Genomic DNA, 21,843 nt, shown 5'->3' with positions numbered 1-21,843 from the left:
CTATTAAGTAAAATCTTCCAGTAGCCTAACTCTGAGTTCACAAATGGAACTAAATGGCCCTCAGAGTTTATGCACTCAGAGTTAAATCAACGGGTCAGTCTAGAGAGGGGTCTTTATAGGAGTCAGGGAGGCATGTACTGTTGTTTGGCTAATTGAATAAGTTGTTCCTGTCAGAATAGCCTACGGTATATGATGCTTGAATCTGTTGTAAAGAGCACCTCATATTCATAACACTCTGTCCTTCTCTTTGGAACCAGAAGACTTAAAAGGACAACATGGTTCGGTAAGTAGTAATAATATAATTATAAACTCTTGTAGCTTTGATTGTGATCTGCAGCCAGTAGTGAGAATGTATAATATATGACTCAATAAGTGACAAAATAGAAGTGGTCTCTCTCCGGGTTCAGTAACTGCTGTTAGCCAACCAACTGTAATCGGTTGTGTGTTTCTTTGTTTTTTTTGCGTAAGACATTGGATATTAACTTCCCTGTTTCCATTCCTTCTCTTTCTCTATGTCTCCCTCCCCTCCTCTCTCTCTGTGTGTATCTTTAGCAGCAGTTAAGTCCTCTGTTCTGCTTTTGTGCTTTATCTTTATTTGTCACTCACCCATACTCAATATATAACAATAGAGTGTACAGAATCTGAATGGAGAAGAACTGACACACTTGTATGATCTTTGTATTATATCTTGTTGTTATAAATTGCTTTTAGCACTGTCTATGGATCATGTCACACTGCTTGGACGTCATATATTACATGGTCACAGTGTAACCGACGTATCTGTTTGATTTACTGTAGATTCAGAATTAGAATATATTTTATTGCCAGGTATGTTTGCACATACTGTAGGTAGAAACTATTTATGATATGCAATATGTGCAGTAGACTGGTATAGCATGTATATATGCCATAGATACATATTCATTATCGATCTCACATGTTGAAAGTAGTCAATTCACTCAGTGTAGTAGCATGTAGCAATGCCCTCACCTTTCTACGGGAGAAGTGATATTTGAATGAATTAATGCATGTCTATTGCAGACTCATAGAAGCGCATGTACATTTTCAAAAAACATATAATTTGTACAGTATGTTGTAATGAACATTTCATTTAACCCTCCACACATTTTCCTCAGTTTAATTTATAGCTGACTGGCCATCTCTTGGATGCAACCCTGGTACATTATAATAGTTATATATAGTTATTTCTTTATAAACTTGTATGTTTTTAAAAAAATTACAAAATAGTCACAACTTATGATGCGTCTTTGCAGGCGTCTGTGCATGTGTATTGTAGCCTGTGAGAGCGTGTGTATATTTAACATCGCCCATATATTTGTACGAGCAGTGATTATGTAAAGAATGCATTATAGTTGAATGTAGCTGGTGGCATATGGGCGGCAACAGCTTAACAGCATGTGGTCAGAACAGAGCACAGAGAAGGTCATTATGGCGAGGTCAAAGTAATGTAAGTCTTCACTGCTAGCGGGAGGTCACAGGCTCAGTAGTACCATAGTAGTACAACAGTAGAACATCCAATAAATCTTGGTTCAGCCGACGTGACCTTGAGCAAGATGCAGAACCACTCCCATGGTCAGTCTCTCGTCACTCCGGAAGATAACATTGCATAGAAAATTAGAAATAGACGTTTAGTCACTTGTCTTGAACCATAGCATTTATATTCTGGGGGAAAGCCTTTGCAGAAAATCTATACAAGCTCACAACGCGACTGCATTTAGAGCAAAAACAGATTTTTTTTTTAAGTTGTTCAAATGTAACTGTAAATGTCACCTTCACATAGCGTTGCACTGCAAAACCCTGAGTGATTTTGAGAGTGATTTTACTTTCTCAGGGTGCGGTCACACTTAATATTGATTCTGCATAGTACTGTATGTGGCCTTCTTTTTGCAATGTTGTTTTTTCCCTTTTTTTAAAGATATTTTTTGGGCTTTTTTGCCTTTATTGATAGATATATATGACAGGAAACGGGGAAAGAGATGGGGGGAAGACATCGGGATCGGGACTCGATTACCAGCCTAAGTGACCGGACTGCTAGGCCGGCCCGGGCCTTTGCAATGGTTTTTCAAAGGGAACTGCTTTTAGTGTGAAAAACTCTCTGTTCAAATTGAAAACCATTATACAAAGACAGCCACATAAGAAGACTCAAAGTTAGGTGTGACCGTATCCTCACAGTTAAATTCACAGGGATGGACGTTGTTATGAGTTGAAGGGGATGGTGTTGCAATATTCATATTCACAAATGCTGACATTCAGTGTCTTGTTTTCTAAAATCTCCTCAACTTCACAAATCACCGATCTACCATAGCGTTATGTATGCATTTATAAACTGAAATTAGACTTATGAGTAGCATGCAAAATTTTACGGAGAAGATATTTTTTTTAGCCAATGAGGCAAAAGTAAATAATTTGTACAATTGCGGTGCATTTTCACTGCACGTAAAATGTGCGTTGAATGTTTTCCATGCACGTCACTGATGGATGTGAGAAAATATGGGGTGTTAGGAGGACGTAGGTGTTGGTCTGTGGTGCAGTGTTATTTGAGGATATGCTTGCGAAGTCAGTGTGTCTGCTCAGCAATCATAGGTATGTCCAGTACAGCATGCACTATGCAGGCATTAGTCTATGTTCAGACTGGCATCCCAAATCAGATTTTTGCCTTATCCAGATTGTAATAAAAAAAAAAAAAGTTTTTTAGAATCAGAATCAATCTTTATTGTCACATCACATTACAAGTAAGGTGGGTGAAAAATGTGGTTGTGCATTGCAGTTAAAAAGACTGCATAATAAATAAAAGGTCATACTTAGTGATGCACCGAATATTCGTCAGAAAATGGCTAAATGCATTTTCGGCCTATTCGGTTTCGGCCCGAATAGGCAGAAAATATATCACCGAATAGTGTATGCAATTAATGCATTCAAAAGAGCTGAATAAATGTTTTATGGACCCATAATAGTGATTATTATTTAAGTTAAGTTTTGCCATAACCATTTCTTTTGCCATAAATCAGGTAAGATACGGCCATGACAGCAATGGTAGGAAAAAAGATATATAATATTAATCATATTCGGATATTCGGTATTCGGTTTTCGGCCAACTGTTTCCTATATTCGGTATTCGGTTTCGGCCAAGAATTTCTCTTTCGGTGCATCCCTAGTCATACTGAATGTATGTACGAATGTAAATAAAAGGAGTCCCTATTAAAGCATGAATCAGTTCAGTCTTTGCATCAGACTTAGCTCTTGTTCAGCAGTCTGGACAGTAAACACCATATGGAAACTACATTTAACTACATTCCTAGTTGATTTGAAATTCAATTCAAATAATGTTATTTCTAAAGATATGTCTCAGTCTGGACACAATGACACCAATGAATGACTGATTTACTACAGATCTACAAGCTCACAATGTGCCATGTCGCCATGCATATAACCTAAGCATAGATTCATTATGTCTGTATACAAATTCAATTCACAATTAACCGTGTGGACAGTCAGTCCTAAAAATCGTATTTCTGTGTGTGTGTGTGTGTGTGTGTGTGTGTGTGTGTGTGTGTGTGTGTGTGTGTGTGTGTGTGTGTGTGTGTGTGTGTGTGTGTGTGTGTGTGTGTGTGTGTGTGTGTGTGTGTGTGTGGTGGTACACTATGCCTTCCCAGTTTTTTTTTGCCAATGTAACTGTGTGTGGGAGGTGGTACACTATACTGTATAATGTGGCTTCACAGTTTTTTGCCAATTGAATTAACCGTGTGTGTGTGCGCGTGTGTGTGCGTGTGCGTGCGTGCGTGCGTGCGTGTGTGTGCGTGTGTGTGTGTGTGTGTGTGCGTGTGTGTGTGTGCGCGTGTGCGTGCGCGTGTGCGTGTGCGTGTGCGTGTGTGTGTGTGTGTGTGCGCGCGTGTTTGGTTCCAGGTGGTTCCACAGGGACATCACAGGTCTGGAGGCTGAGTCAGTACTGAAGACTCGAGGCGTCCATGGCAGTTTCTTGGCCAGGCCCAGCAAGAAGATGGTGGGAGACTTCTCTCTGTCTGTCAGGTATCAAACTTCACAACATCACACTACTCTGTTTCCATGTAAACTACATTGGCCTTAATTGTTTCTGTAACTGTACTCTGCCATCTTACCTTTCTTAAATGCAATGTTGTTTATAGTTTAGTTTTCCACTTACAGATGACATATCATCAATCGTTTGTCTAGGTGAGATACTGTCAAAAGGGGTTTGATCAATCATCTTATCTCAATGTGTGAATTAAGAATGATTACAGATCATTATTCATTCAAGTTTTATTTATTCTCGAAATTACACTGAGTAATTAAACTAATTTTCAGTGTCGTCGAGTAATACAATATCATATAGAAAAACATAACAATACATCAGAAGATCAGGAAAAGGAAAACAAAAGGTATACATGTGAATTACATAGGTTACAAATAGAAGCTAAGACAAATTTCAAAACGATCTAAAAACAGTTACATATTGTGGGCATCTGTATGCTCACCAAGGTTTTAAAACGACTCAGGGGTACCAATGTGGTCAATTTTAATGTAGTTTGCAGGTCATTCCATGTATTAGGGCCACAGAAGCTAAAAGCAGATCTACCAAGTTCATCGCTGGTTTGGTTAAACTGAAATATGAATAAATAGAACAGCAGGCATTGAGTTGGTAAACAGTTTAGTTGGCTATACACAGAGCTACAGCACCAGTTCATGTCAATTTAAATACATGCGTGGTTTGATAGTACATCAAAAGGAGAATTTATGGTAGAGAATTGAATCTGACATAATAACTTTGGAAGTAAGCTCTAGCTGATTTTGAAGAGCTGATATACTTCCCCTTCTGTTATTATATGCTGACGTTTGTTCTCATTTTCAAAGAGCACCTGTATTGTGATTATTTGTATATTGTGACTCACCGACTATACTGAAAAAGTATTCAAAAACACGTCACTATTTTATATTTTATATTATAGATACTAAATGAAAATATCCTTAAAGGAGCATTCAGTGATTTGAGTGATTTGGAAAACCACCCAGTCCGCCCCGGTAACAAAATGTGCACATGCACGCTCTACAGTGGGGGGAAGTGCAACAGGCCAACAGCATGTGCACCCACCCGCCCCCACTCGATCATGATTGGAGGAAGGCCCCTCTCATCCTGATTGGATGAAGGCTTTGCCACCCGCCACCAAAACTGAAACTAGGGTTTTTTGACCCCAGGGGCTCACTGGGGACAGGGAGGAACTCCTTATATGGTCAGCACACTCTATAGTAGGGAGGATTATCCAGAAAAAAAGAAAAAATAAGTGATATTTAGATTAAGTCAAATCACTGAATATACCTTTAATACACTGTGTTCTACCAGGTTGTAACAGATAGGTTTCAGTAGGTGTCTATTCGTTTCATACTTGAGAATGGGATTATTTTTCAAATTGTACATAATAATAAGACCCATTGGGTATAGAATATATAAAGACAGCAGTATATATTTTCCCCAAAGCCATTTAATCACTTAATTTATACATTGTCATAGGATAGTGTCACACAGTGAAAATTCAGTAGCTCTTATTGAAAATGTTTTAGCATTTGTGAACATTTGTGGCACCGAGTGCCGCGCTATGAGCTTGTAGGTCTGCTATAATCGTGAAAATGTAGTGCAAATCTTTGAATATATATTCTTTCAGAGCGAACATTTTTAACTCAAATCTTTGCTCTCTGGGACAACATACTGTATTTTCATATGGGGGTTGGGGGCCAATTACATATAATTTTGGGGGTCCTTGACATGAACATGTTTGAGAACGACTGACATAGAAACAGGGTTTTTCAGAAAACTGTCAGGATTTAGAAGACATTTGTAGAATCGTTCCCAGGTCAAAATGGGTTAATGTTGATAAGGTGTCGCTCTGCCACTCACTCACGTCCTTCCCTCCAGGGTGGGTGACATCGTGACCCACATCCGCATCCAGAACACGGGAGACTACTACGACCTTTATGGAGGGGAGAAGTTTGCCACGCTGTCGGAGCTGGTGGAGTACTACACTGCAGAGAACGGGGTCCTCCAGGACAAGGATGGCACCTTAATCGAACTCAAATACCCCCATAACTGCTCCGACCCCACCGCAGAGAGGTCAGCGGTCCCTATCGTTCTCTTCTCTATCTCTGTTCCTCTCTCTCTCCTTCTCGCATTTATGGTTGAGGCCAAGCAAAACCGTTATTCGGAGGCTAGCTTGTTTCATACACAGGGAGAACTCGGTCTGTGAAAACATCAATGTACGCAGAAATGTTTAAATTGTGCAAAAAGTCTCCACATGAATGAAAGAATGCTTGAAAGTAATGATTTGACAGATGCACACTGTAGAGACGCTAAGCATAAAGGGTGTGGTCGACATACAATACGTTTCTTATGCACTGGGTTCTCCCCATCCTCAAAGTGTTCAGGGCTATAGCACACTAGACGTAGTTCCGTGGTTAGGTGGGCATGCACAGTTGCACACACGTCGTAGAATGTGGTGTTTTCAGCAACCTATTGGATGTGAGTGACAATGTGAGTCAGTTGAAGACGTGGTTAGGTGGGCATCACATGCACACACGTCGTAGAATGTGGTGTTTTCAGCAACCTATTGGATGTGAGTGACAGTGTGAGTCAGTTGAAGTTGAACACACACTGTCCAGACTCAAATCTATATCATCGATGTCGGGCAGAAACCTTGTATCTATGTTTTCATGTTTTTTAATAAATGAATGCCTTATTTTGTACTTCAAACATTCTCTACAGAAGTAGAGAAAATACAAGCCCATAACGTGTCGCGATGCGAGACCTGATCTTGTATGTAGATCATCTATTTTAGCTATTTTTGAAAGTGGTGGGTTTTCTACATATTTAATCATTGAACAGTAGTAACAATAATTTGTGACTAAATAATAACTACATTGAAACCATTGAAGCACAGATAATCCTTTTCAATGTCCTGAAAAGTAACAGTTTTGGACATGAAAGGTTTCTGCCCACTGCTGTCAGTTTGTAAGCAAAGTATTTCTCCACGTGTAGGTGAATGTTCAACTAAAGGCTGTAATAAATACACTGTATGTAGGCCACAAAGTCTTCCACTCTGTTTACAGCATGAGGCAAATCATTAGAGGCCAACGGCACTCCCTCTTTGTGACTGTCTGGCTTGATTGTAAAGCATTTTACGAAATCCACTGCTCATTGTTTACTTGGATGTGCGTTTTGTGTGTGTTGGTTCATGTGTGTCTTTGTTTCTGTCTGTGCATTTGTATGTGTACATGTTAGTATATTACGTATGTGTGGTTTGGTTTGTCTAGTGTGTCTCTATACATTTCAATCTGTGCATGTGTGTCTAGGCGTATGCGCAACGTATAGGTCTAATTCACTCATACTTGGGGCTTGTACTCTTCTCTCTCTCTCTCTCTCTCTTATCTAACTTCCCTTTCTGGCTGCGGTTGGAAACTTAAGTTTTGACACATTTGAAAGAAGTGACCAGACCCTATTCGTCTTCCTCTCTCTTGCACACCATGTGCCATGTTCTCTCTATCTCTGTCAGTATCGTGGCCTCCACCACCACCAACAGACCAAAGTGGCTGACTATGCTGTGCAGATAATGTTCCATTCAGCTTCCACCTATCTCTGTCCATCTCCCTATTCTTAGAAACAATGATAAGCATGTATTGGTTCATTACTGTGTTGTGTTCATTTAAAGTCATCATCGTACACAAGCCGAGTTATGGTTATTTTTTAATTTGTTTATTATATTGGAGCTTCCGAGTGTACGTTTTTCACATACTGTAGGTATGTACCTAAACAGTGCATCAAAGTGACAATAAAATTGAAGCTGAATATGAGATTTTGTGAGAGCAACTCTCCCGGCTGACAACAAACGCACACACGTCAGCACGGAAATTGTGTGACTGTCTGAGCGGTTTGATTTAGAATATTTTGTTTCGTTTCTTATTTGTTTTTCTGACATGGATATCACAAGTGCTGGACATGAATTCATGTAAATATCTCCCCTTGGTCCCAGTTTCCTGGCGGTTGTTGCCTCAGATGAACTGTAGTTTTAGGTGTTCAGTGATCAGATGTTAGAGAAGACACTTTTACATCACTAGAGCGGTGCCCGTTGGGCACTGGCCTACTTGGAACGATGCAAGTTGGAAATGCATGCCCCACCCAGATATTTTGTCTGTGTCCCTTGTATGCCCATATATGGAGTTCTTTGTCAGGCATGCCCAAATATGGAGTCTATGCAGACATCAGAATGATGGAGGCCAGCTCCATACAGTATATGGACACTGGGCAGGGCCCTGTCCAGAGCCCGGGCAGAGACCTTTTTGGGGCGGTTCTGGACAACCGTGGGTCCGCCACCGGGCACTGCACCCCCTGTGGTGGTGTGGAACGCGTGTGTCGAATTTGAAGTCGTTGGGGCGAACGGCTCTCGAGTTACGTGGATTACAGACGTACAGACGTACACACACGCACAGAGACTTGGTGCGTTTATAGTTAGATGTGTGCAACTGTTATGGATTTTGTGCATGAGTTTGTTGCTTCGTTTCTACATGTTAACTACTCTCTTCTACATTCTCTCTACATTACATGATCAACACAACAGCTACTTTAGCCTCAAACGAAGATAGAGAGGGATGGAGACGCAAAGAGAGGAAGGGCGCTGTGTGTGTTGTGTGTTGTGTGTGTGTGTGTGTGTGTGTGTGTGTGTGTGTGTGTGTGCGTGTGCGTGTGTGTGTGTGTATCACTTATCGGTGAGAGGGGCACACACAGGCTATAAATAACTTGTCGTCTTCAGCCACGAAAATCTGTCATCAGAAAATTTTCCGACCACAAAGCAGGAAGTTCAGATGAAGAAATCGAGAACTGCGCCTAAATTTAAGTGACAGGCAACCGGCCTGCTAGCTAGAGAGAGAGAACAATCTTTTTATAGTTTCACAAGATAGTATTACCCAAAGTGTTAATGTAACACAGCTCTGTTTGCACCTTTTATTTAATTCCTATTTATATCCAATATTTATTTGTAAATACATTGTGTTATTTTGATTGTCTTGTTCCACTTCGGCTTTGGCAAAGTAAACGTACGTTTTCTCATGCCAATAAAGCTCCTTTGAATTGAATTGCAATTTGAATTCAGAACTGTGGACACTCAACGCACACACTCGCCCTTACAGTACGCGTCGCATACACACACTGGACGCGTTTTCGGATTTTTAGCTGCGTTTTTCCGTCGGTTTTCATTTCCACATAACTACTATACTGTGTTGACATTCGATCAGTGTAGTGGAGCCGCATATAATCTACTGTAATATATAATTACTATAAATGTCCCGTGAGACACATTATACCAGTGGTATACAAAATTGTATGCATTTATTTACTATATCAGTACTTTGTGTGCAGTCATTTTGCAATGGAGTATATTGCAAATTCCATACCATAAATATATTTTACCCACTTTCACTTTTTACCCACCCTGTTTTGAGCATGTACTGTAGGTGAAAGTTAAAACATTGTAAGTAAATAGTAGTAAGTAGTAGTAAGTTATTTTTCCACAATGTTTCAAAAATAGGGAAAATAGCTGATCTGCATCACAACGTTGTGAGCTTGTAGATCGGCTGCAAAATAAATAATAAGTCTGCACACGGTTTTGAAAACTCCGCTAAAACTTTATTTACCAAAGCGTGGAAAAAAACACAACGTTTCGGCCTCTGTGGCCTTCGTCAGGTATATATACCTGAAAATGGGCAGACACATAACCACATCACATACAGCCAAATGGAGCTAGATTTACTGTATTTAATATTCCGGTATGAAGTAAGGGATAATATCTGGCTAGGTGGTCATTCAAATTACCTCCGACAATGACCACCTAGCCAGATATTATCCCGCTTATTACATGGCTACCTAACATAAATTAATTAATTGACCCAAAACACAACAAAAAAAGTATTCCATAAGTTCGCACTGGCTGCGTCTGCCCAGCTGCAGGGCTGGAGCACTGTCGGAAAACAAGGAAGTGAGTTGATCAAATAGAATCCATTTTCGGGTATACTGCTTTGTCTATTTCTCGCTCAAATGTTTTCAAAAACATTTTTGAGAGCAATGTTTAGATGTACATGACATTGTGTGTGTGTGTGTGTGTGTGTGTGTGTGTGTTTACATGGCTGTCATGTTGGAAACAGCAGTAAATCAAGCGGGGCGCAGCCGCGCAGCTGGTGCTCAGAGGGTTTGATTAGGCAGCGGTCTGTTATAGAGCGGAGCGGTCATTATCAAGACATAACTCACCGCTGAATTCAGCGATTGACCAATCAGAATCAAGCATTAAACCAAGCCATGTAATAATTTGTTTTTGGAAGGCTTTCTTAATTATAGCTATTCTTAACCATGCACCTTATGTACTTACTTGACATTGCTCATATTATATTCTGAATATTTGGCATATATGCTATATGTTTCCCTTGTTTCTTTCTTTATCTAGTCTTTAGCAATTTTTCCCTTGTTGGGAGCTTGTATGATATCGAATTTCACCTGCTTTTGTACACCTGCAAACCTCTAAATCTGAATCTGATTTAAAGCAATTGCTGCAATAATCCTGTGCAAGTGTATAGTTGGTCAATGCTATTATAACTTTGTTGATTAATTTAGTTTATTTCAGTTCAGGTAGAGGAACAGGCCCTAGTAACAACTTAAACATCCTATGCTCCTCTCTCTCTCTCTCTCTCTCTCTCTCTCTCTAACCCAGGTGGTATCACGGTCACCTTTCGGGGCCCAACGCAGAGAAGTTGCTATTGCAACGCGATGAACCGGGGACGTTTTTGGTGCGTGAGTCTCTGTCTAAACCAGGAGACTTTGTACTGTCCGCCCTGACAGAGGCAATGACCAAGACAGGAGTTAGGAGGGTGTCCCACATTAAGATCATGTGCCAGGTATTGCTGTTTCCTTCCATCTTCCACCGTGTGCACGTGTGTGTGTGTGTGTGTGTGTCCATGTGTGTATTGGTCTGAGTTATTATGTTTAAATGACGGCGTTTAATATAATATAGGCATTGTAAATTACAGAAAATAGTGTTTATATTTACAATGCCTGCTATTATTGCTATACTGAAAAAACAACAACAGCTCCCCCACCCCCAAAAAAAAAGAAAATCTACAGATGAATAATCTTAATTGTGATCAGAATATCTAGCTCATGGGGCGTCCTCAGAGTTACTAACTTTATTTGTCTTTACATTAACCACTTAAACCTTAGATCCCCCGTCTAGCTACCGGATTATAGTTTTAGCTATAGCAGTGCAATGTGCAGCCTTTGTTGAGGTTTCCTCTTGGTCAGTTGCTTTTACTGTGCAGGATTATATCTTTTTATGTCTTTCTTAACCACATACCTATACCTACAGTTGGAGGCCATCGATATTGTCCTTTTCTTTTTGCTGAGGTTTGCGTGATCTGCGCAAAAGGACAGTTAACCCATTTTGGGCGGGAACCCCTTTTGGTGTTTTAAACATTATGTTATAATTTAGCTATTGAAAAATAGCAGATCTACAAGCTCATAGCGCGCCACCGAGTGGCGCGCTACGAGCTTGTAGGTCTGCTATTTTTGAAAAATCGTGAAAATATTTATTTCAGAAAACTGGAGGATTTAGAAGGATTTTTTTAAATGTTGAGGTCAGGCCTAAATGGGTCAAATGATAAGGGACAATATCGGTGGCACCCAACTGTAGTTGACAGGGTTTCCGCAGGGCTCTATACTAGGTCCGACTGTATTTCCCTCCCTACAAAAGTTCTGCTATCTACACGTCCACAACGTGCCACGTTGTGAGCTTGTAGATCTGCTATTTTCACTGAACATTCGGGTTAGGGATCCTAGGGTTCATGTCATGTTCCTGTCTCTCATACACGCACGCACACACGCATGATGAACGCACTGGGGCATTCCCAAGGTTGTGCAGTCCAGCATACTCTGAAATAATTTCTAGATTTCCCATTCTTACGCAACAATGACTGATCAGTTCCTGGTGTAGAGATGACATATCAATAAGAATATGTGTTAATAGGTACTGGAGAGTTTAGGATAGTTGTGTGAAGATGATTAATTTACATATTGTTATATACAGCATATGATATTATATCATACACATAAATACAACTATACACAATCACACACACACACACACACACACACACACACACACACACACACACACACACACACACACACACACACACACACACACACACACACACACACACACACACACACAGTAATATGTGTATTTATTTGTATCTAATAGTATATTTTATTATGTAAATTAATTCTCGTCATGTGACAGTTTTAGAGATAAACTAATTATTTATTCAGAGAGTATGTTAACATTAACACCCATGGTCTAAAGTCCTCTAAACTATTGCTAAATCATTTCATAGCTCTTCAAGATCAAGGCCAAGTTCACACTTTATTTCAAATCAGACCTTTTAGTTTAGTACAGGGCCTGAAGACACAGTAAATATTAATGAGAGTTAGGGTTGTCACAATTATTACATAATCGTGTTCATGTTGAAATATGTTAATACGTAAAGAAAAGCAGAAATATCACATCTACAAGCTTACAACAAGCTTGTAGATCAGCAATTTCAGTTTTTTTTTGTATAAAATTGAAAAGAATTGCAATAATTTCTTGGTATGCTTCAGTTATTTGTCATATCTGCCCTGTTGCTGTTTTTATTATGAAGCCTAAAAGCCAAACAGAAATGTAGTTTCTATTCATAATGTTCCAATGCCAAAAACACAATAAAATCGTTAATCGCAATTATTTGTGTGACAATTAATCGTCAACTTAAATGTGTTGTTTTCGTCGACTAAAACTATGACGAAAAATGTTCACCGACTACTTTTTTTCACTGACGAAAACTAAATGGAAACTAAATGAAAACTAAGCTATGGTGACTAAAACTATGACTAAATACAGGTATACTGTCGATTTTGTCAACAAATAAAAACTAGACTAAAATGTTAGGAAGGGACTAGTGGACAAGAGATCCAGTATAAATCATTTTACACTTGGTTGCATGCTGAAACTTGGTTGCATGCTCACAACGCGTCGCGCTGCGATGCGTTGTGAGCTTGTAGATCGGCTATTTTCAGCAAGTGTAAAATCATCCATTACTACGGCATCAAGGCCCGCCAAAACACATTTTAGTCGACTAAATCAACTGTCGATTTAGTCGTCAAAAATCTTGTGATATTTAGTCGAATAAAACTAGACTAAACACTAAAACATTCCAGGTTTTCTGCCAAAAACTGGTTGTATGGCACTCAGGGAAGCATGGGAACTACTAAACGTGTGGTTGACTCAACATATACAGTCTTATCTATCTTTGGCTTTGTAGAATCCAAATAAAGGGCTAAACACTGACATGGTGCTTATTTTCATAGGTTATGTCCTCGTGTCGTCAGCAAAGCATCGAGGGCTTCTAACTACAAAGGTTATTTTTAGCCTGTGGTTCACCTCACAGCGAACACCATGCAAGGCCTCATTTCTGAATGAGAGACACTGTTTGCACTCTGTGTGCGTGTGTTTGTAATGTGTGCGTGTGTGTGTATGGGATTACTAGAGAAGCATAAAAAAAAAAAAAGCTACTACAGCACTCGGGTCATTTTAAAAACTTTTAGTAGGTGCAAAGGAAATTGGATGGATCAGGATGGCGTGTGCAACTTGTCTGGTATTTAGACTCTGTTGCAACTACCAGCCTGAAGGTCTCACGGTGGTAAAACTCAGATCAAAGCCTTTCTCTATCCCTCTATCCACTACAATAGAGATACACCTACCCTAATACATCATGTCCTGCTTTTATTTATTTTCTGTACTTTCCATCATACTTTTCTTCTTTTTTGAAAAATGTAGTCCTGCGTTTGAACTTTACCTTGCTGCTGCTGGTGCTATGAGGGTGATGAGACAATTTATTTTTTTCCCCCGTGTGTGGGTTTGACTTTATGTAAAATATATTTGGCCAAACATGCAATAAATGTACCTAACAGATGTTCTTATGGCGTGTGTGTGTGTGTGTGTATAGAATGACAGGTACACTGTGGGAGGTTCAGAGACATTCGACACATTAACAGACCTGGTGGAGTTCTACAAACGTAAAGGCATTGAGGAGATCTCTGGTACATGGGTGTATCTTAAACAGGTGAGCTGCTCTCATCGTCGTATGTCATTTATGCTCTGATCTGTCTTCACACACAAATCGGAAACTGTTGCGTAAAAACGCAGATTGGCGCTTACATTGAGGATCTCCTTATTAGTCAGACTTGAGTTTAACTGTGTATATAAATATAGTATATAATTGTGTGTGTGTGTGTGTGTGGGGGGGGGGGGGGGTACAATACATATACTGTATAATTCTGTGATCAGCAGCATATTAAAGGTTTCTACAATCTAATGACAGACTCAAGATGACATTCATGTTTTTTTACTGTATACTGAGTGCTCGTTTCCTCATTGTCTCTCCTCCTGTCTCTCTGCTGTCTTGTGTGCTCTGTATTCTCTCTGTGTCTTTTGTTCCTGTTCCTATCTGACACGCACGCACGCACGCACGCACGCACGCACGCACGCACGCACACACGTCTGTCTACAGCCTTATTTCTCCACCAGGGTAAACGCTGCCGACATTGACTGCAGAGTGAAGCTGCTGGACCAGACAGGACAGGGGGAGAAGGAGGGAGCTGCTGCTGGGGAGAAGACCAAAGCCGGATTCTGGGAAGAGTTTGACGTGAGTATGAATGAAGGAATATGTTGGACTTTATACATAAACCAGTGGTTCCCAAAGTGGGCCCCAGAGGTCCTTGAGGGGGTTCCAGGGGGTCCTCAGCCAAATCATAATTGTACATGGACCCGTTAGGGTCCATTTGGTTCCATTTGTACACTCTCAGAGTTAAATTAACATTGATTTTACAATATGAATTGGGGTATCAGAGATAGAAATGCCATTACATGTGGGCCTGTAGACTAATGCATGTCAAACTGAGGGTCCTTGAAATTAAAATGGTTGAGAATCACTGCTAGAGCCATACAAATCTTCTCTTATGGAGGTCCTTGGCATGTATTTTCAAATGGGGGGTCCGCAGGCTAATGAGTATCTTTTTGGGGGTCCTTGACATGAAAAAGTTTGGGAACCCCTGACGTAAACCACTTTCAACCTAGCATCAGTGTTTTGGGCATGTTATTATAGAAAAGAAACTGTCAAAGCATTGTGTATAAACGTTCAAGACTGTGGTGTAAAACTGGAAATCCGGTTTGCAGCAGGGCATAAAAATCACACACACACACGCACACACACACACACACACACACACACACACACACACACACACACACACACACACACACACATCCGCGATAAATGAGACACATGCCTTACATACGTACTACTTTCACTGTTGTTGGATCTGCTGTGGCCTGGAAACGGTTTGCGTGCGCTTGAAGTTGGTGACGTCTTTGCACGTCACTGCAGGTCCCACGAACGAACGTGTTTGGGCACGCAGGCCTTCGTGAAGGTGGACTGCTGCTGCATGTGTTTTCATGAAATGAGAGAGTGTGGATATTCCCTTTTTCCATTGATCTTCAAGAATCTGCACCCATCAGCTACAGAGACTATCAACTTGACTCCCTGCGTAGAGCGTGCCTTCACATATAACGGTTTTGTTGTTCACAATGTGCATGATGTGACCTCATAGCTTCTGAGTATCCTCAACCCGTGCTCTAACCTGACTTCGCCAGATGGGGGTGCTATTGTGTTCAGCTTACCCGGCCTCTCGCTCACTCCACCACAGAATCAGGTCGTCTATAAACTGAATGGAGTACGCTGCCCTCATGTGGTGCAATGCCGTCATTACATTTCTCTGTTCTCTCCCTTTCTCTCTTGTGTATGTCTGTCTCTCGTCTCTCTCTCTACCTCCTATCCCGATCTCAAGGCTCTTCAAAAGCTGGAGGCAAAGGTGAAAAAGAGCAGAGAGGAGGGTCAGAGGCCGGAGAACAAGAGTAAAAACCGATACAAGAACATCCTTCCATGTAAGTCGTTTCCACTACAAACACAAGGACAGACACGGTTCCGTTATTTTATACATTGTGCATAGATACTGTCACCCAAAATGGCCAAATCAAATGGTGAATCGCTCCCTATCTAACAATACCAACTATATCTCTGTCTGTCTCCCTCTCTCTCTCTTTCTGTCCCTCTGTCCCTGTCGTTCTACCTTCACACATCCACCTTATTTCTGTATCGTCGCCCCACCTATCTTTACCCTCCACCCTGTTCCAGTCAATGAAACCAGAGTTATCCTACAGGACGCTGATCCAGAGACCATCGGTACAGACTATATCAACGCCAACTATGTGAAGGTAGGTAGGCTAACTCTGCAGAAGAGCTTATAGGACCAGTGGCTCAACGCTTTTTGTCAAATGTGTTTTATTAAGAACATAATATTACAACAATGTACATTTGGTTTTCTGTGCAACAAAATCCAAAGAAAAGTACAGGAAAAAAAATGAACATGCAACCAAACAAAAACCTATAGTACCCACAATCCCTTCCACCCTTACTGTTCAGTAACAGTAATCTGTGGCTGTGTTATCGAACATGTCCATGTATAGATTCATGTTGTGTGTGTGTGAACAGCAATGTCCGTGTTAACCTATGTTTGTGTGTGACTATGTGATTATGAGCACGAGTACCAATGAGTACCAGTAGGGGCGCTGTTGTGCCAGAAACAGAGAGAGAGAGATAGTGCTGCACTGTTGCCTGCTAATGAGAGAGAGGGAGAGAGAGAGAGAGGTGGGAGAGAGGGGAGAGGGGAGTTGCACCACTCAGTTCACACAGGTGTGATTTTTATATATTTTTTTGGAAAAGGTTTAAAACAAAAAACGGTCCTGGAAATTATGAGTAAAAAGGATGAAACATAAAAACAGAACTTCTGAACTTCAACTTATGTTTACACAACACAAAGTCCTTTTTAATTGAAGTGCGTTCACTGAAGTGTTGTGCGTTTGCAGAACACCCTGTGGGAGCCAGGTCGGTCCAAGGTCTACATCGCCACACAGGGATGCCTCGCAACAACTGTCAATGATTTCTGGCAGATGGTGTGGCAGGAGCAGACGAGGGTGATCGTCATGACGACGAGGGAGGTTGAGAAGGGAAGGGTCAGTATCAGAGAAGTTCTATGGAAACTCATTTATGTGATCAAGACCTGAGTCTTCGTATTATAAGTGGGATAATTAAAAAAACAACCATGTTGTTTGAAAGCATGAAACATGCTAAAATCACACACCCTTTTAGTTTTTATACTTTATTGTTCAATACTCTCACTATTTTACTTGTGATCAAAAATGTCCTGTTTTTGTGTGAAATCTCCTATTGTAGAGTGTAGTGGTGAATGTTGGAGACCACCTGATGACCTCTCTTCCAGGCCAGGGCTTCATCCATTAGAAATGGATTATAATCGCATCTTTGATGTATTTAGAAACCGTCCTTTCAGTTTTTATATAAGATGATGTCTGGCAACATATATGTTTTTTTCTCTTATGTGTTGATATATTCATGAAAAATGAATACGATTTAAAAGTGAAAACAAAAGTCCTGACTCTTCTAAATGTGACGAGACCTACAGGTCAAATCACGAAACATTTCACAGGATGCACATCGTTTGCCATTTGATTTCTGTTTTTCTTTTTTCTTTTTTTACAGTACTGACGTTAATTCCTTTGTGTATTGTTTTTTTATTCAGAATAAATGTGTACCATATTGGCCAGATCCCCAGACTCAGATGACCAAAGACGTGGGACAGTATGTGGTCACCCATGTATCAGCGAGAGATGCTACAGATTACAAGGTCCGAGTCATGGAGATCGCTCCTAAGAACCAGGTAACCCCTAAAATATCAATCCAGGTCCCCAGGGGGATTCTATACACTCAGTGGTGTAAAGTAACTAAGATTTACTAGATTTACTCAAGTACTTTACTGGAGTATTTTCAGTTTTCAGTACTTTTACTTCTACTCCACTACATCTCAAAGGCAAATATTGTACTATTACTCCACTAAAATTATTTGAAAACTATTGTTACTTTGTAGAGATTACTATTACAAAACAATAACATACATTTACCACTTCAACATTTTGGCCATTTGAAAATAGAAGTCTAGTCTGTACAAGCTCACTGTTTTCTATTTTAAACTACCACTATTTGCTACTGGATTGATTGATTGATTGATTGATTGATTGATTGAGAACGACTGTGTGTGGGTGTGGTGGCATCCTTTCAACCTGAGAGAGAATGTAATTGGGGACGTATTTGCCATCATAGACCTGCCCTAAGGGAGGGCGCTGTTGGCCGTGTTTGGCTGTGGCATCACTGTGTCTGCTGCTTTTATTCATGTTCACAGTTCACACTAGATCTCTCACCATATCGGGGTTTTTATGCAATATTCCACAATATCTATAAGGCCACGTGTCACGATGCAAACTGTTGTGAGCTATTAGGTCTATAGCTATTAACTATTAGCTATCTGCTATTGGGTCTTTACACAATTGCTATCTTACTGGCACAACATCTTTTAAGATGTGGGCCTGCGGCCAAATCAATTTGGGGGGTCCTTAATTGCCTTGACATGAAAATGTTTGAGAACCACTGCCTTCAATGTCTTCACAGTCAAGCGCCAGTCGTACCATCACGCACTACCAGTACCTGAGCTGGCCTGACCACGGCGTCCCCCAGGAACCTGGGGCTGTCCTCAGCTTCCTCACCCAGGTCAACAGCAAGCAGGCTGAGACCCCGGATGCTGGACCCATGGTCGTCCACTGCAGGTACTTGTCTGTCGGCTCTGTTCAGGCTTCTTGTTTGATGTGTTTCTCTCTGTATGGAGAAAGATATTAGGAAAGCTGAGAGGATGACGACAGTTTAGGAGAGGTGCCGGAGTTGATGTGATTTGATCCTATATAGCCCAGCTGGCCGTAGGTGTGGTTCCAGCTATGTACACACCATGCATTGCACAGCTGTTTTATATAAGCCCCGTTCATACTTTGTCGTGCAACGGTGTTGCGTTGCTGACACCGCGTGATTATGAATCCCACCGCAGCTCTAGGATAGAACCGTCTGATTCGTTCCCGGACAGTCATAGTTTTACTGAAGTTAGGGTTAGGCATAGTTGCAAAAACTAGCCAATCACAGCGGGGTTTAATTACCTTGAGCTGAGGTGGGATCATAATAACGTGCCGACAACAGCCGATCTACAAGCTCACAAGGCATCATGTCCGCGAAGCCTTGTGAGCTTGTAGATCGGCTGTCTTCGGCATGCGACACCATGTCGTCTCCACGGCGCCGGTGTCCAATGGAGCATAGATTGGGTGTTAATACTGGACGGGGCCAGATCAGGACATCTATTTGCAAGGAACCTACAGGAAATCCAGAGCAGGAAATCTGCTCTACAGAATCCTCTGTTTATTCCTTTACAGTTAATGAATGTAACTGTGTACGTGCACACATTGACTATGCATCCTGAGTAAACAGGATTCTGGTGTGCAGTGATGATGACTATATTTAGCAGATAGTGTTAAATCATGTCCAAAATCTGCAAGCATGTCGATGAGAAAATAAAGTAGCTTTTCTTTATGCGTTTCTGAAATGTATTCTTCAGGGCACCTACCGGCTCCCCCTTTTCCTGTTAAAGTGTTCCTTTTTACTTTGTTTGTATTTTAGTTTGAGAGACATTTAGAGAACAATGTTGGGTTTGATAAGAAGAAATCAGGCTTAAGATTAAGCTTATTTTATTTACAGATTTAAGATTAACAGCATTAGGTAACATAAAGGTTTTAACTTAAGTCAACTGACAGTTTATCCTGAAGGAATTCTCCCCTTGTGATGTCATGGGTACAGAGGCTGCTTGTGTTCCTTTTCAGAGTTGTTGGTCAAGTGATTAAGTTTTATATATATGTTATATAAGTATTGTGGTCACTTCCACATTCTGAACCGTGTGTGTGATTTGTATATGATTCTTAATTTCTTATACACTGAATTTGTGGAATGTGTACAATGTGTTTATCTATCTAATAGTTACTTCAAGTCTTTAAAGTCTCATTGTCTGCAGTGTGCAAAGTGGTCAAATTAGCACCTTGAGAACCCTTTTGGGGGTCATGGATACATTTTTATGGGCTCGAGTAAAAATCTATTTACTAGTATATATATATATATATATTATATAAAAGGATTTGAATATAATTTTATACATTTTAAAACAAATAACAAACAAATCTAAGAAATTCCATGAATAAAAACGATAATAATTAAGTAATGAAAATGTAATGAAACGTTGTAATGCAACGTTGCACAAAGCCAGCAGTTGTTTAACATTTTTTCTTAAGCTGATAGCATCCACTGGTAAAGTGACCCCAGCGTTTCACTTAACTGCACTTAACTGTGATTAAAAGACCTCCATCTTCAGACCCCCATGTGCATTTTGACCCCTGTGTGTGTGTACCTTCAGACCCCTGTGTTCCTTCAACTTGCTGGGATTGAATATCCACCAGTGTCCGCCTCAGATCTCGGAACTCAACTGTCTAATTTAAATGAAGAAGTAAAAAGTATTGAACTGTTCTGTGAAGCCTGATTATACTGTCTCTTTCTGTCCAGTGCCGGGATCGGTCGAACGGGGACCTTCGTGGTTGTTGACATGATCCTGGAGACCATTAATGTCAAAGGTACAAAAGAAAAACTGCTCTGGAGGTCTATAAATCATGCAGATACACATAATAATCCACATATTTTGCAGCTATGATGACCCTCTTCAGTTAGGCTTATATATGGCTTTAAAAGATTTTAATTACCAGTGAGAAGCAATGTATGAGAAGCAATGTGCAGTGTGGTGTTTTCTTACACGTCATGCTATGGACACAATAACCGTGCACAACTGATCCAAGGATATATCAAGTATTTTATATTCCTCTACTTTGAATAAAGTAAAGCATAATAAAGGCCAGTCAATTATTTGTCCTCTTGTAATAGCTTTGCAGGCTCACTGTATTAATAAAAAAAAGACCAATCAAAAATCAGTCGGAAAAGGACAATCAATTAACCTAGAGCAGCGGTTCCCAGACCTTTTTGGCCATGCACCCCCTGTTACCTCCCGACCTAGCTGATGCACCCCCTGTTACCTCCCGACCTAGCTGATGCACCCCCTGTTACCTCCCGACCTAGCTGATGCACCCCCTGTTACCTCCCGACCTAGCTGATGCACCCCCTGTTACCTCCCGACCTAGCTGATGCACCCCCTGTTACCTCCCGACCTAGCTGATGCACCCCCTGTTACCTCCCGACCTAACTGATGCACCCCGTTACCTCCCGACCTAGCTGATGCACCCCCTGTTACCTCCCGACCTAGCTGATGCACCCCCTGTTACCTCCCAACCTAGCTGATGCACCCCCTGTTACCTCCCGACCTAGCTGATGCACCCCCTGTTACCTCCCGACCTAGCTGATGCACCCCCTGTTACCTCCCGACCTAGCTGATGCACCCCCTGTTACCTCCCGACCTAACTGATGCACCCCGTTACCTCCCGACCTAGCTGATGCACCCCCTGTTACCTCCCGACCTAGCTGATGCACCCCCTGTTACCTCCCGACCTAGCTGATGCACCCCCTGTTACCTCCCGACCTAGCTGATGCACCCCCTGTTACCTCCCGACCTAGCTGATGCACCCCCTGTTACCTCCCGACCTAGCTGATGCACCCCCTGTTACCTCCCGACCTAGCTGATGCACCCCCCAC

At 41.1% G+C, this 21,843-nt stretch overlaps 1 protein-coding gene across 8 annotated transcripts in view; it reads left to right on the top strand.

Moving 5' to 3' along the window:
- The window catches only part of ptpn6 (protein tyrosine phosphatase non-receptor type 6), a 30,275-nt gene that overhangs the window by 3,133 nt on the left and 5,299 nt on the right, over nt 1–21,843 (top strand). For 4 of the 8 annotated variants that reach the window (XM_079504476.1, XM_079504473.1, XM_079504474.1 and 1 more), the window contains exons 2-13: nt 258–283; nt 3,925–4,047; nt 5,945–6,139; nt 10,776–10,959; nt 14,101–14,217; nt 14,665–14,799; nt 16,001–16,097; nt 16,348–16,427; nt 17,079–17,225; nt 17,810–17,947; nt 18,733–18,887; nt 20,710–20,777. In XM_079504476.1, the coding sequence (XP_079360602.1) occupies nt 276–283; nt 3,925–4,047; nt 5,945–6,139; nt 10,776–10,959; nt 14,101–14,217; nt 14,665–14,799; nt 16,001–16,097; nt 16,348–16,427; nt 17,079–17,225; nt 17,810–17,947; nt 18,733–18,887; nt 20,710–20,777 (1,447 nt within the window). In that variant the 5' untranslated portion in view covers nt 258–275. The remainder of the gene's footprint in view (nt 1–257; nt 284–3,924; nt 4,048–5,944; nt 6,140–10,775; nt 10,960–14,100; nt 14,218–14,664; nt 14,800–16,000; nt 16,098–16,347; nt 16,428–17,078; nt 17,226–17,809; nt 17,948–18,732; nt 18,888–20,709; nt 20,778–21,843) is intronic. The other 4 variants (XM_079504477.1, XM_079504478.1, XM_079504479.1 and 1 more) reach the window with 2 other exon arrangements.

This window comes from Electrona antarctica (assembly GCF_951216825.1).
Source record: "Electrona antarctica genome assembly, chromosome: 6".
NCBI lineage: Eukaryota > Metazoa > Chordata > Actinopteri > Myctophiformes > Myctophidae > Electrona > Electrona antarctica.
The sequence above is the reverse complement of the archived record's forward strand: the minus strand, read 5'-3'. Positions and strand labels throughout refer to the sequence as shown.